Here is a 16,112-nt window from a genome sequence, read left to right as displayed (position 1 = left end):
GGGATTAGAACACCTCTCAGATTTTTATTGTTGTCTGTGTCCCCATTAGGGAGATTCACCCTCCCTATTTGTCTTGGTGACCTTCATCAGAACAGGAATAGATGGGACATCTTCCAATGGGGATACTACTTCCGGTGACCCTGTTGATCACCAGATATTCCCTCACTTTAGAGGGGTTTCCACACACTTTCTGTTGTGGCTATCGGACAGGAAGTGAAGGGAAATCTCCCAAATTGGACACATGGGGGAAAAAATAATGGGTTATTACCCTCTATTACTAAAACTGGGCTGAGTTCCACTTCAACTAGTAATATAGGAAACTGCGGGATGAAAGCAGAGAGCATGTCTTGGCACCTTTTAGTGTTTTTCTTGTCAGTTCAGACCCATCTCTTACGTTTTGCATGTCAACAGATTCTAGTGAACAAGACGAAACCTCAAGCATCATTACGCAGGAGATAGACGCACCACCGGTTCGGATCCTTCCTAGTTTTCGCACCACGGAAGCTTCTCAGAAGTTGCCTCAGTACCTACCTCCTGCTGACGAGGACATCCTTGGACCCCTGCCTGAAAACTGGGAGATGGCCTACACAGAGAATGGAGAAGTCTATTTTATAGAGTAAGTGCAATATTTTCCCCCTGTATTCCATAAACCTGAATGTGCTGTGTGTAGAAGGTCTGCCAATAACATTTCTCCAATATGTAGGTAAAATATCCCATACTTGTATAATTCATGATATTTTATTACATTGATATACACTTTCTGTGTAGCCAGTTAGGTTAAGGGAGGCCATAGATGGGCTGCAGTGTACTAAAGGAAATATAAAGGTTGTCATTGCTGTTTCTCCTCCTAGAAATGCTAGCTACCTGGCTGGGCATCCCTAACTTTTTGCCCCCTGAGGTGGCAGCAGGAGGTGAGGGTGGTGTCCTGCCAAGCTCCTGGCAACCAGTGTTGTCACCAGTTGCCAAGACTTCTGCAGGTTGCTCTGGCCGGCATCCAGCTGAGCTACTGGCAACCAGTGATGTCACTGGTTCCTAGGACCTCAGCAGGAAGCCGTGGCCAGCGTCCCAAGTTGCTAAGAGCTGGGCGGAGAGGTGTGTATGACCCTTACACATCTCCCCACCTGGCTCTTACACCTCTGTATGGCCCTTACACCTCCCCCACGAGATGTCGCCTGAGGTAACAGCCTTAGGCTGCCTCATTTTTAGAACGGCTCTGTCTGGGGTTTCAAAGTTTCTCATTCATCGGTATGCAGTTTAATAAGTGTTGTCACCCTAAGTGTGTTACTGACAGGATCACCTGCTGAAACTAAAAGGAAAAAAAGCCAGAAAAATAAACCTAAGGCAGCCATCATGTCATAGGACTGGCAATCTGCAATATATTGCAGTTTTGTTCTGGGGTGTAGATTTCAAAAGACTATAGTTCGCACTTTCAATGTGCTACTTAAAAATCGCATCAGAAATTGAGATTAGCAACGAGTGCTGGATCTTCGTCCAAAGCACTGTTTATGCAAATACATAATTCATCGCAGAAGCTGCAGCTTCAGACCGAGACCGTCTTCCCCCTTAAAACAAATGATAGCTGCTTTCTAATGAGTACTTGACTGTTGTACAACTCTGCTATGTATTACTGCTCCCTTCTGGCGGTCATGCATTTTAAATCCTCTTGAAAGCTTCCAGTGTTAATATTTCAGCGTGTGATTTGTTGACGGGTTACACTTTCAATTTGCATGGTTTTCCCCTCAAACAATGATCGCCTTACTGGGAAAAAAAGAAGAAAAAAAAAAACAGGAAAAAATTGCAGCGCAGCAAGCAAAAAGAAAAAAAACCTTAAAACCAGAAGAACCGGATGCTTTCTACACTAAGGCTTGTTTATTCATACACATCACTGTCTCTGAAGGATCTATTAATTCCTCACACAGAACAAACCAGACCTCTACGCAGTTCACATGGTGCTTGGTGAAGCAAGAAGCCGAGCAAATCCCTTAACAACTCCTTTTTGGTGGGGAGGGCATAACGGGGGATATTGTGTTTGGTCTTCATCATCTGGGATTTGTGAGCACCGAGGCCTCCTGTCTGCCATTTTGGTGAACTGCATGTGGATTTTTTAAACTGACCCCCGGACAGTATTGAAACTCTAATATTATATAACCCTTTAATGTGAGGGAGAGGAAACCTGTCAACCAATCAGCCTTGCCCTTTCAAGGAATATTCCATGGAATTCATTAAGAGTGTTGAAAAACCTGTTTTGCAGTAGTGAGACAAATGGCAGAACAGCAAATATGAATCTTTTTTGCAACTCTGACAGCTGTGGTATCACAAGGGGGGTGCGGCCCACACTGGGTGACACCATCAGAAGGGGTGACACCAGAATGACTGAGTCATTTTAGTGTTACCCCCACTGAAAAGTCGAGCACTAGGTCATCGACTGAGAACCCAACAGCTGCACAAGAGAGGAGGGGACCCGGTGGCATACCTTATTCCACCAGATGAATGTCCCCTCCTATCCTTGCCGACGTCCATCACCAAGATGGCCGCTGACAGTGATATGCATTGCATGTTCTCCCTGTGCTTGTGTGGATTTCCTTCGGGTTCTCTGGTTTATTCCTACACTCCAAAGACATGCTGGTAGGTTAATTGGCTCCAGTCTAAAGCTGGCCATATACTAGTAATGTTTTTCTTGTTCAGCCCTGCAGGCCGAACAAGAAAAAAAAGCTTGATTCCCCCATCCACGCTGTGAATCCATGCCGGGCTACTCTATTACGACAGTGGCAGGTATGTAGCTCTTTGTATACCTGAACGATGACTACAGCTGAAGGCCGTAGGGCCTGTTAAAATTAGAATTTTCAGACCTTTTGTTGAACACAGTGGTGCCGACAGGGCCGCACAGTGCTCCAACTTCATCAAACTCAGCAGGACTAGGTCAAAACTCAAGAAGTGTATGGCCAGCTTAAGCCCTCAATTATACTCGAGCATGAGAGCTTTAAGGCGATTTCACATTTTTTGCAAATATTTGGTGTTTTTTTTTTTAAGGCATTTTCAGGATTTTGTGATTTTTGTTAGGAAGAGGATGCGGTTGATAGGTACAAAATTGCACCTGCTGAAGCCTATGGGGTCAAAAATGTGAGTCTCTGGCCAAAACATATCTCATGCACTTTCCCGAATGACAAGTGACACCAGGCTCTGGTGCGAACGTGCACCACTGAAAAGAATCAAATTCTTCATGTTGAGCCTTACGGTGCTTGGGAAATACATGATAGGGGCCACAATGGCCCTTGTGTATGTATGTATTTGTGTATGTATGTATGTATGTAAGGTAGGGATCTTAGATTGTAAGCTCCTTGAGGGCAAGGACTGATGTGAATGTACAGTCAGTAAAACTGCTGCATTAATTGTTGGCGATATATAAATACCTGTAGTAAAAAAAAGGTCCCGTGTTTGTGTTATAATGTTGTCAGGTACTGCATTCCCTTTTATTAATATAAGCAACACCCAATAATGGAGTACTCTATGGAGATCTAATTTACTCATATAGTCCGTACAGCAACCAGGGAATGAAGGAGCCAATTTACTTAGTATATACACTCACTGGCCGCTTTATTAGGTACACCTCTTCAACTGCTCGTTAACACAAATATATAATCGGCCAATCACATGGCAGTAACTCAATACATTTAGGCATGTAGACATGGTCAGGATGATCTTCTGAAGTTCAAACCGAGCATCAGAATGGGTTGCCTGGTCTGATGAGTCTCGATTTCTGTTGCCACATTCGGATGGCCAGGTCAGAATTTGAGGTAAATAACATGAAAGCATGGATCCATCTTGCCTTGTATCAACGGTTCAGGCTGGTGGAGCTTCACATCATGGATATGCAGCCGACAAATCCGCAGCAACTGTGTGATGCTATCATGTCAGTATGGACCAAACTCTCTAAGGAATGTTTCCATCACCTTGTTGAATCTATGCCACGAAGAATGAAAGCAGTTCTGAAGACAAAACGGGTCCAACCCAGTACTAGCAATGTGTACCTAATAAAGTGGCCAGTGAGTGTATGTTGTTATAGTCTTTGCTTTCTTCATGATTCATATGTCTCATTTTGTACAAGAGAAAATTGTTGTTAAAGGAAAGGTCTGATTTTACTGAAAAATAGACAGAACATGAACAATTGCTGTATAAACCGTTCTGCAATTTAATGCTATGACCTTTCCATTCCGGTCTACTGTCAGCTATTATTTTCTGACATTGCTGAAAAAGATTCCTATGTGTCAATTACTTATAACCATAGCAACACCGGGGTGCGCCGTACACTGTGTGTGTGTAGGGTTGCCACCTTTTCTTCAAGTGAAACCCGAACACTCTAGCGGCGCACGGCCATTTTTTGAGGAGAATGAGTGGTGGCTTATTCATATGTAAATAGCGCCGCCCATTCATATGTAAATATCACAATTGAGACTATTTTCATTGGGAGGCCAGTAGCCCCTATCTTAATTTTGGTTTCCCCAATCTGCCTGGCATCATGTGTCCGGGTTTCTGCTGCCATGAAACCCGGACACAGCATTCAAAACCCGGACTGTCAGGGTGAATCCTATACAGGTGTCAACCCTATGTGTGTGTGTGTGCAGATCTTCTTCAGATATGTCTTTCCCTGCATGTGTCATTGGTTTACTCATGTCTGCACAGAGCTGTTGGTGGAATTTCCGCCATCCCCAGTCTCTGTCTTAGGTTTGCTGCAGTGAATCAATGAGTATTGTGCTTGCTGGGATGCAGATAAAAATGTAAGATGCGTGTAAATGTTACAGACATGCTGCATCCTGTTTGTTTTACATGATACCCAAATTTATTCTTATCAAAAACAAACCGCAAGTGAGCATTTTTGTTTCATAAATATCACCTTGCTTATTTCCATAAGACTGTGCAAAGTGCATCAGTGATGTAAAAGATTTTAAAAGGATGCCGTCCCCCATATTTCTCACAGCACAGGTTTCCTTCAAAGCCCTATCGAACTTTCAGTTTAAATCAGTTAAATAGATTCTAAATGCATTAAGCAAAATGCGCTCATCAACTTCCAGTTCGTTTCTTTACAAACAGTCACAACTTGAGTAGAAAAGCCTGTCCCCTTCCAGCATGCTGTAGAGAAGGACTCCTGCTCCCTGTGTGGAGGCAGTGGTCTCTCTGCAGAGGTCCAACACTTCCCCTGCTGAGTCAGTTTTTTAGCTCTGCAGTCAGCAAATCTTATTCTCTTTCTTGCTCTGACATAGCAGGACGTGTGCCAGACCTTTACTGCTTCTGCACAGAGAGCAAGAGACCTTTTCTAGGACATGCTGGCAGTGGTCAGGCTTTTCTACTCGGGCTGTGGCTGCTTTCTAAAGAAATGAGCTGTGAAACTTTACATACTCTTGTTTTGATGCACCTGGAATGTATTTAACTTACCCAAATTAAATTGGGTTTTGACTAGTTGTGGACACTAGGCTTGCTATACATGCCCCAAAGAAAACTTTATTGAAATACACAGGTTATGTTTAGTATGCTCTGTCCTGTCCCGCTGCTGCTACTGCTTCGCCTTTGCTAGTAATTCCTGGCTGTCAAATGATAGCCAGGAGTTGTGTAAATACAGGGGCTGTAGAAGCTGCTGCTGACAAAAAAAGACCCTTCTGACACAGTGTTTATATACATTGAGGGGAATTTATCAAAACTGGAGCAGATTTGCACTGCAGCCAATCAGCTTCTCTCTCTCAGTTTCAAATCTTACCTGAACAAACTGAAGAGAGAAGCTGATTGGTTGCCCTGGACAACTGCTCCAGATTCTGTTTGCTACAGTTTTGATAAATTCCTCCCCATTGTTCAGAAGTGGGAGAGAGAGATACAATGTAACACTGTTACTTTTCTATCTTGTCTGTTTTATTCATCTGCAGATCAGAGATATAGGCCCCTTTTACACATTGGCTGAGCAGAAAGGAATCAATGCATGGCTGCCCATAGACTATCATTGGGCATCCAATCAGGTTCGTTTGAAAAACTGACGGGTGTACCCGATTGGACCACCAGTGTGAAAGGGGCAATACCTTGATATGTATATGGTGTCAATTAAAGCAACTTAACAAGTAAAAAAGCAAAAACTAACACTTTTTTTAATTTTGTTTCTGTTTTATCCCCTTATTAAACTTTATTTTACCCCATCATCCTTAATGTATTTATTCTTCTACTTAATTATTAATGATCAGATTTTTGCTGTTTGTTTTCTAAGGCCCCATTCACACTGAGCGACATGAAAATCGCGCGATTTTGCGCGACGAGCGATATAGAGCGATATTGAGCGACGTCTTCCTATTGGGCTGTATGCAATCAGGAGCAAAATCACTCAAAATCGCTTGAAAAAAAGGTCATGTAGGAGCGACAAGCTACCAGCGACGAGCTACAAGCGATATTGAGCGATATTGAGCGACGAGATGTGAACAGCTCCATTGAAATGGATTGGAGAAGCTACATGGAGCGATATCGTGTGGAAATATGAGCGATATCGCTGCAAAAATCGCTCGATAAATCGCTCAGTGTGAATGGGGCCTTATTTAATTTTTTTACATTTGTTTATATTTTCTAGTGTTGCATTAAAAATGTTTTTTCAAAAGCTCTCATTTTAAACAGGACAAATTATAGAATCAAATGTATATTCTTTATCTACACTAATGTTAGACTTGCACTTTTTGTTTTAGATTTAGTTTTTTACATTTTGTGTATGGTTTGCAAAAAAAAAGACCAAAAGAAAGCCCTGTTTTACCTAAAGAATGTTTTTATTAATTTGTTATTTAAAGTAATGAAAAAGATATTGCTCAATAAACCGGCCCATAGCAGAAATGTAAAGAATGTTCTGGGCGAGGGGGGTGCGAGGAGTGAGAGTTGAATTGCTTGAAACTTGGTTCATTAGAATTATATATGTGTGAACATCCAAATATTGAATAATATTTTCTATCTTTTGTTCTTTCAGCCACAACACTAAAACCACATCCTGGTTAGATCCACGGTGCCTGAACAAAAAGCAGAAGCCTTTAGAAGAATGTGAAGATGATGGTAAAACAATTTGCATTTAAAATGTTGTACATTTTCTGCACACATGTATAGGTATAACGAATAACACCCATCGCTCCTTCACACCCCATTTTCTCAGTTTATTTGCACTTTATATTTCTGTGTAAATAGCACACATGTTCTCTTTTAAATGTAAAAATATGTTTTATAGTGATTCATATTTGATGAGTCTAACTGCCTTTTATAGAGGTTTTTGACCAGTTAAGACCGGTTGTCATGTCTCATTTATGCAGATTTATGAGAGATGTATTGTATTATGCTGGTCATACATGTGACAATACCGTAACTATTGCAGTTCAATAACCTATAAGCAAGCAATCTGTTTGCTTGCTGTTATTGTATCCTTTATATAGCTGTACCTTCAATTATGTACACTTGATAAGTATATATTCAATCTGCTGTTTTAGTCAGGTTGAAAAAAGACACAAGTCCATCAAGTTCAACCTATAGAGATGGGAGGAGGAAAAGAAAAAAAGAAGAAAAACCTAAAACAGAACGCTATGCCCACAATTACCCACTGTTGATCCAGAGGAAGGCAAAACAAAAACCCTATAAAGAATGGTTCAGTTTGCTGTAACAAGGGTAAAAAAATTCTTCCTGATCCCATAAGGCAATTGGATATATAATTTGATATTCAGGTTTATGCATTAAAACACTGCAAGGTGCAGAAACCCATAGCAATCAGATCCCAGATCGGTTAGGAAGGTATTTCTGTGTGGTTAATATGTATAAACTTTGAAAGCTATGATAGTTTATAAGGTAATACACCATAATTTATAGGAACAAATGTAAATGGTCACAAACTCCTAGAGGATTGGTTATAGAGCAGTATACTTCACTTGTACATAACTACCCAATTAGGGGGTATCTGAAAAATGTGTGATCCTTTCACAATGGAACTTCCAGTGTGCATTTCACTGGTGCCATATTGGTGGGCACCAATAGGGTGGTAAAGAGGATCTTGATATAATTGGGATTGCCCTTAGCTCATGCTTCCTTTGTTCCTCCTGGGGAGTCGCTCACAGGCGGAGACCTAACTGTATTTCTAATGTAAGTAAGTAAAGGGAGCGTGTCAGGACTAGAATTGTGGGGATGAAGTAGTCATCTGGCTAGGGCATCTGCATCTGAGCAAAGGTATTGCAGTTCTCAGCTACTTATACAAGTAACCCTAGCGGATCTTTTTATATTGGAAGTCATAACTGCTGGCTATATACTTTCAGTTAATGTAGTGTTGCAATTTAAAGTTAATTCCAGACAGGGGAAGGGTTATATGTCTGGGAACGTTCTCATTAAGCAGATCATGGCATAGCTAGTATTAACTCATCACATTCAACTGGACTTGTTCTGTAATGTTGAAGATGTGACGGGTCATAGTTTAAAGGATAACAGTCTTTTCACGTAAGGCCTTTTTGCAGGCCACAAATACACCATCTACTAGCATGCCAACTATAAGCTGATACCTTTACTTGTTAAAAAAGTGTACTCCATGCTTCCCAAAATGTAAGAGACCAATACAAGCATTGCTGCTTAAGTAACAAGGAGCAGTCCTAGTACGGTAGGAAGATGAGGATGCAGCCTCTGTCAGCCTGACACATAGTAAATAATAGTCAGTAGCAGATGGTCTGCATTTTTCTGCTTAAGTTATTGATGGACCGGTCCACCCAAAAAAGTTATTTTAGTTATAGATGGGGGTCTGGTTGGCTGAGCTAGCCCCTGGTTTCTTACACCTCTTGGATGCTCCAACAGTGACCTTTGCCTGACGTATAGCCACCTCTGTTCCATTCCACCTGGTAGTGTTGGTTGTCTCCTCCGACCATTTGTGTTCCAGAACCTCTTGTGATATTCTCTTCAGCATACAAAATTTAGCAGGGTGAGTGGGAGCCCTTAATAATGGTCGCAGCAGGTGCGTAGACCTGGAAACTTGGCACAAAGATCTCGCCTACAGACAGGGACGTCCCAAGGCTGGTTGCCGTGTAGTCATCACGCATGAGCGGCCATCTGATTGACGCTTGTCGGCGGCCATCTTGGTGATGGACGCCGGCAGAGAGAGGAGGGGACGTTCACCCCGCGGGATGAGGTATGCCGCCAGGTCCCCTCCTCTCTCCTGATACTTTTTGTAGGGGGTGGTGACACCAAAATGACTGCCACCAAAATGACTGTCAGTCATTTTGGTGTCACCCCTCTAATGGTGTCACCCAGGTGCGGGCCGCACCCCCCTTGTGACGCCACTGCCTACAGAGTACACAGGAGTCTATAAGAAACTGCCAGGTGTTTAAAGTTTCAGGCATCTGCTAAAATCTGAATTCTCAGTTTTGGATAGACTGACCATATGTGTACATGCGCAGTTAACTTAAACGCTCTTTGTGTTCAGCAATTGTACACTTGATTCTTGCATATCTCTAACGGGATCATAGGTTGGGGGGCTATTTTGGGAAACTTGAGACCTATACAGGTGTAGCCTATTTGAATCTATACAGCACAGACAGAAATATGTCTTTTTGAGTAGTATGATTTTGAAGCAGGGGAGGACTGGGCTAGGAGGCCTTTGCTCCAGGGCCAGTACTCTTTAGATGTATTGGGTTAGTGGCCCTGAGTGGAGTTATTTCACCATTCAGACCTTGATCAAAGCAGGATCTACAGTCAGAGACACATGCTGGGCTTTATATAGCTACCTGCTCCCCTTTTCCGACCTGCAATCACATCATCTAGAAGAGGGAAGTCTTCACACAAAAACCTTTTTGCAGCTCTAAGATGTCATTTGACTGAATGCCGAGAGTCACAAAGGGGGATGCTGGAAGATGTCAAGATGTTTGTCAAACTAAATCATGTCCTTTAAAAGCAGTCCGTTTTTACCATGCCACCCACTGAATGCAGCCCTATGTTATATTGACCACTTTCTTTAGTCCTCAAAAAGCCATCCCTAACGAGAAAGGGTAGTGTGTTCCCACCAGGCCAAAGGTTCCCAATCTCTTTTAGACACAATAGGCCTTATTTACTGAAGGAGTAGACCATGTTCAGTTTGCAAATTTAATTTTCACATAGCTTACTGAATGAGGTGAAGCCGTGTTCTGAATACCCAATTATGCTCAAAGAAAAAAACACATGATTTTTGCTTGCACATGATTGGATGATTGAGGTTAGCACAGCTTCACCTCATTCATTAAGCTAAATTAAAAATTAACTTCAGTAAGGGAACAGCCTATATTCCTTTAGCCTGTACAGGAATAACAGAATATTCTGTTTACAGGCGTTATTTGGCTACCATCGTTATTTGGCTAGCATCAAACATACAGGGAAAGGTACCATGGCACTTTCAAAAGGTCTACACCAACTATATGTAGCATATTCATCTGTTCTAAGGAGCGTATCATTTACGTTTCCGTAGATGTTCTTAAAGCATATACAGTAGAGATGCAAGACTGACAACTTGTCCAAGAGGCTAAAAGATTTTGTGCATAGCCCAAAATGCCTTGACCTTCTCCCCAACATTATTTTGTCATCGGCCAGGGAAAGGTAATTCTGCACTGCCCTCCTACGTCTGGACCCCACCAGAATTAGCAAGCTGAATGTGCTAATGGCATGAACAATGCCTGAGGCATTCCAGTGGTTAAATGCAGAATTTGTCTCGGAAAACAGCTAAAAATATAACTGATTCCAGCGACACGTCTGGATGTAAAAAGCATTTGTCACAGCTTTGCATTTGTATTATTCTAATCAATCCTTTATTACAACACTTACAACAGTTCAGAGACAGTTAAATGAGCAGAGAAAACCAGGCTGTTTTTTTATAATGGCACAAGGGTTATATATTGAGCCAGGCAGTAGACAGTTGTATGTTACTAATGCTGAATAAAATCAGGTTTGAATGATTTGCTTTTAAAGTACCGATCTAAGAAATGGAAAAGGGATTTAAGTTGTGCTAACTGGCTTTTGTTTTAATGTTTCCACTCGTGAAAGAATAGGTAGATAATGGATTATTTCAGAAAGTCTAATTTTTGTGTACAGATTTTGGAGATTGAATTAGTACATTTGTAAATAGCTTCCTTTAAAGTGAACCTTTTAGCCATCTTATATTTTTATTAATAAATTCCCACCTAAAAACACACACACAAACACACACCACAAGGTGCCTACCATTACATTTATTAGCCAGAGAACTTTGTACACATCTTTGAAAGTGGTTTTAACTAATGGATTGATTTTCCTAACTTAGGACTAAACCCTGCCACTGAGGTGCAAATTATTAAACATGGGATGGTGCCTGTCCATTTGGTTCTTAAATCAGGAAGCCCAAGATTTTAGTAGCAAAGTGAAACAGGCACATAGGTGTTTCTTTTCTGGTTAAATAGGACCTGATTCTAGAAGCTGTTGCCAAAAAAGCAAGCAGGGGGTAAAGAGCTAGTTACCTGTATTGCCCTTAGAATCCCTACATCTAATATTTTTCCAAGGACTGATTTATCATGTCTTGTTCACTGAAGCTACCCTTACATTTGTTAAATTTTGTCTGAGTTCTGCTGACGAAATTCTACCAGTGTGTGGCCCTGTCGGAGCTGGTCTGAAAATGTAGCCAATCGGCTGCACTGCTTGGGTACTAACAATGTGCCAAAAAGGCACAGAAGGCAGTGGACTAGTCACTACCATTGCCTTTTTACTCCCAACTGCTAATCCTTTCCGCATTACTGTTTCACCATGCCTTGTTCTGCACAATATCTTTGTGTGAAGGTGTCCATCTTGGTAGAGGAGCAGGGTTTTACTTCCACATGTCGGAGCTGCCCTCTGATGACTGCTGATCTTATGACTGGTGGGGTAGTAGTCAAGGACCAAAAGAAGAGTGGATGAAGCACAGATCCACAGGATGAATTAAGTAGAAACAGGGAGATCCTTGTCTCTACAGGTCTCACGGTTCAGCTTTCTCTCCAGCAAGGAGAACAGTGAGCATTACAGTGGTGACATCAGCAAATCTCATTCTAAATGTTACGAGACTTGCAGTCAGATGCAGCAGTGTCTTACATCATTTCAAATTGCAGATATACTGTAGAAGTTCCTAGGCACAGGAAATGTACTGTTAATTTCATGAGGAATTCAAAAGGTAAAGGTAAAACTCACATTAAAGGTACATTTTTGTAGGTTTTCTGCTATTTTCTCCTGGATAATATTAGCAATTCACTGAACTTCTAAATGTAAAGTGTTATACAGCATGTGCATTTCTTATGCTCTAAAATATTACTAAATGCCTTTAGTGTACATTTAAAAATAAGTATGGTTAGTAGTAGCTGTACATATTTTGGTAATATGGTTAAAAAAAAAGAATACGCTAAAGGACACAGCTATATGAGCAAAACAATTTTCAAATTATTTACCGGTCAACCCCGCCCTTAACTGGTATGTGCAATTTTGGTGGCTGCCATTGGTTTCAATGATAACATTTCCCCACAATTGTTTTGTGTTGTGTTTTTAAGTCTAAAGTAAAGCTGGCTATACAAATTGCAATTTTTGGTCGCTTTCAACTACTTTGGCGTCTTTGGCAATCAAATACAATCGCAAGTAATTTACCACCTATGAGTTTGTTCAAGCAATAGAATTTGGTCCGTTGGTAAGTCGAAACTGGGCAATAAATGTACAGCTTCAATACAGTTTATTCAAGAGTTGAAATGGAAATAATAGGACAACAATTTAGTTGAAAGCTATCATATTTTTCCATCAGGCTAGATTGGGGCAACCTCAATCCCTTTCTATGTGATCAGTTGAAACCACAATTTTATGTCTGCGATAGCTTTGTGATTGCCAAATTGCCATATGTATGGCCACGCTTGAGGGTTGTCACCCTTTGCCGACTGAATTCTCCCAGTCCTTGTTTATATTACATTATGGGGAATTTATTGGGATAGAGTGACACCAACAGTGATCTTGTAATAGCCACAGCATATGGAAAGATGTGGGAATTGTAGAGATATCTCGAAACTGATGTCCTTGAGGGACATAAAAAGCTGCCATGTGATTTACCTTCCCAACAACTATCCAAAACTTTCATATTAATTTATGGCGGAGTTGGCCTTTAAATACCTATTCATCTACATATATTTTAGAGTGAAATGCAAGGTCACAAAATGCTGTAGACTAAAAGTGTTGTTGGTTTTTGGGTGAAGGTGTTGACCTCATTATACTTCATTTATACTAATATTCTTTGGTGACAGAAATATCTGTATAGCTAAGTACAGGTTGAAATGATCTGATCTGTTACATGAGTGTTATTGCTAGTACTCCATTAATGTAATTTCTCTGTTTAAATGAAAAGCAAAATTAAAGACATTTTGTGGTAGAAGTTCGCATATAAATCCATAAATGGTAAAACAAACAAAGAAAAAAAACTCAGAGAAACCTGACTGAATGACAATCTGTGCAATTAATAGAGAAAATCATTTATATCTACAATTATTATTAATCATGAGTGTTTCTTAGTTTTGCGATCTCTGTGATAAAGTGCGCTCAAAATGAATGGGCTGGCAACACACTGCAACCTCCCAGAAACCGGACACATACTGTCACTCACTCACTTCCAGATCATCTCCCTGCGGGGAGCGGTGACTGACAGTCACCGCTCCCCGCAGGGATTCCCTCTTTCCAATCCTCCAGCACTGACTGGTGGAACGGACGGGGAGGGCACAGTTGACTCTGCCTCTAGATAGGCAGAACCCGCTGTCACTCACGCAGCTGGGTGGATTTTGACAGTATTGTTGGTGCTGTGGTGCGCTCGGTATATACTGAGCTTTGGGTCACTGGAGCAGGTTAGTATATGCCCTCCTGTGACCCTAAACGGAACTATGGAATAAAAAGGTTACCCCATAGTTCTCTTTTAAGCTTCAGCAGAATCCCCAGTATTTTTGTATTAAATAATGGGTGCATAATGATTTATTATACCCCTTTATTATTATTATTATTATCTTTTAGTCATTAGTCATGGTTTTGCTGTGTCTTTTTCAGATATTTTTATTTGGTTGGAAAATGTTAACACCAGAGTTTTTTTTTATTTTTAAGTTTCTAATTTACAAAAGCAGTAAATAATTGTTCCTGTTTTTCTAACACTACATGTCTGGATATAAGTCCCCAAAGGTAGCCTTCATTTTGAATCTGCTCTCATGTCATAATAGTGGCTCTGTGTTGGCCTCAGAATGCACTCGATTTGATCATTTCAACCTGATCTGCTCATTTCATTTTTATATATTTTCTGATGGGATTTTCCAGCTTGGTGTTGGTGTCTGAATTTATTTTGTTTTCATCTTTCTGTCTCATTTACTGCTCTTCCTTGGAGAAGAAGGGGTCCACACCGAGGAACTGGACAGTGAATTAGGTAATTTGTTACTCTCTATTTCTCATGCTGTTGATTTCTACCAAACATGTTTAAAGTGGAATTCCAGAAAGAATGTTTTTTCGTTTTCTGTAGGGTGAGAAAGAGTTAGTACACCTGTTAGATTTATTTGTTCTGTCTTTGTCCCAAGTTTGAGATATTCACTCTTAGTTTTCTGCATGGATAGTGCTGTTACACAGACTGAGAAGTGAGAAGCCTCAAATTTCTCACTTTTTACCAGAACAGGAGTGAAGAAAAAAATCTGTCAAGGGGAAACAGGTCTTGAAGCAACTCTATTTGAAATCTTCCATTGCTTAAAGCTGAACTCCAGCATAAGCAACTATGGCCTAAATACAAGAGTCATGTGTATTCTTCCCTGAATCTTGGAGTGGTTTGTGTATTCCTTCCAGATCTGTGCAGTAATGCAGTATGGAACGTGGAGCTTCCTGTAATAAAGACCAGTCACTGCTGCTCTCTCTCCTTGTGCAAGGTGCCTGGTCTTATATCCATCCCCTCCGGTAGTTTTCTGCAATCTGCAATGGGTGGGGCCTGATGATCACAGGGAGCAGATGATGATGTGGTGATGATGTCACTGCTACTTTTATAATATCTGGGTTTGCATTTGGTGTATACAAAGTTGACAGAGTTGATTTATATCCTATAGCTAATATAGGAATGTTTTATTGCCAAAGAAGTCTAGTATAGTTGTTAAAAGCTTGCCTGTTTGCAAATTTTGCTTGAGGGGTAAAGTTTCGCTTTTTTGAACTTTTGTTATCACTTCATATTGTGTCAACAGGGCAGGAAATAGAAGGAAATCACCCCATTGGGACAGAGACAGCATTTAACAGAGTTTCTAACCTTTCCTCACTCTATCAAACAGAAAAAAGTATTTGCTAGAGTTCCAATTTAATCCTTGCGCTCAGTATATAGTGCAGTATATAAATGTGTTGGTCCTTAAATATTCATTAATTCCTTTGAAGTTATATTCCTCTAGGTTCTTTAGTTTGCAACTTTTATGGACATTCTGTTTCTAACTGGTTAGAAAGCATCATGTGACCATGCATCAAAGTTCTGCTGCAGTTTGTTCATTTTAAACGTGTAACAGATATGTATAGACTGTGTATTTTTGTATTTTTGTATATTTATGAAATTATATTTGACCCAATTATTGCCCAGTTTGTATAGACTTGACCACATTACATTTAGCACAATAGTATATAAAACGGATATCCAGGAAAACTGGAAATAATCAGCAAGCCTGGTACCCTTTCATGTGACAGGGTCTTCCGCCTTGTAGCGCCAAAGCTTTTTGCAAATGCATGATGCCACCTGCTGGTAAAATCTGGTATTGTGAGCTGACTTTAAAATACAATTATTTTGTAAAGGGACCATTTTATCTTTAATGTCAAGCTACATCTGTCCAGCATTTCCATCAATACGATGAGCATACCACTGTTGCTTTGTAAGCACTAGCTCTTGTGGTCAACTGTATAGCAAGTAATGTGATTTTCATAAGTGAATTTGGCCTTAGAGTCTGTTTTCTGCAATTTGTAAACCTTACCTGTAAACTTGTACCAAGAGTAAGGAACAGTGAAACACCATCACTGTACACCACGAAAAAAGAAAATCAGGGAGCAGAATCTGCTTAGAATCTGCTTATATAACAAGCAAATATGGCTACCCC

The 16,112-nt window shown here is 40.6% G+C and overlaps 1 protein-coding gene across 1 annotated transcript in view; it reads left to right on the top strand.

Annotated features, from left to right (window-relative positions):
- The window catches only part of MAGI1 (membrane associated guanylate kinase, WW and PDZ domain containing 1), a 432,678-nt gene that overhangs the window by 312,770 nt on the left and 103,796 nt on the right, over nucleotides 1-16,112 (top strand). The window contains 3 exon segments of the mRNA XM_018554478.1: nucleotides 412-616; nucleotides 6,983-7,065; nucleotides 14,396-14,431. Of these exon segments, the coding sequence (XP_018409980.1) occupies nucleotides 412-616; nucleotides 6,983-7,065; nucleotides 14,396-14,431 (324 nt within the window).

Source organism: Nanorana parkeri, unplaced genomic scaffold, assembly GCF_000935625.1.
Source record: "Nanorana parkeri isolate BGI_ZX_2015 unplaced genomic scaffold, ASM93562v1 scaffold9, whole genome shotgun sequence".
Lineage (NCBI taxonomy): Eukaryota > Metazoa > Chordata > Amphibia > Anura > Dicroglossidae > Nanorana > Nanorana parkeri.
Note: the sequence above shows the minus strand (reverse complement) of the source record. Positions and strands in the feature narration are given on the sequence as shown.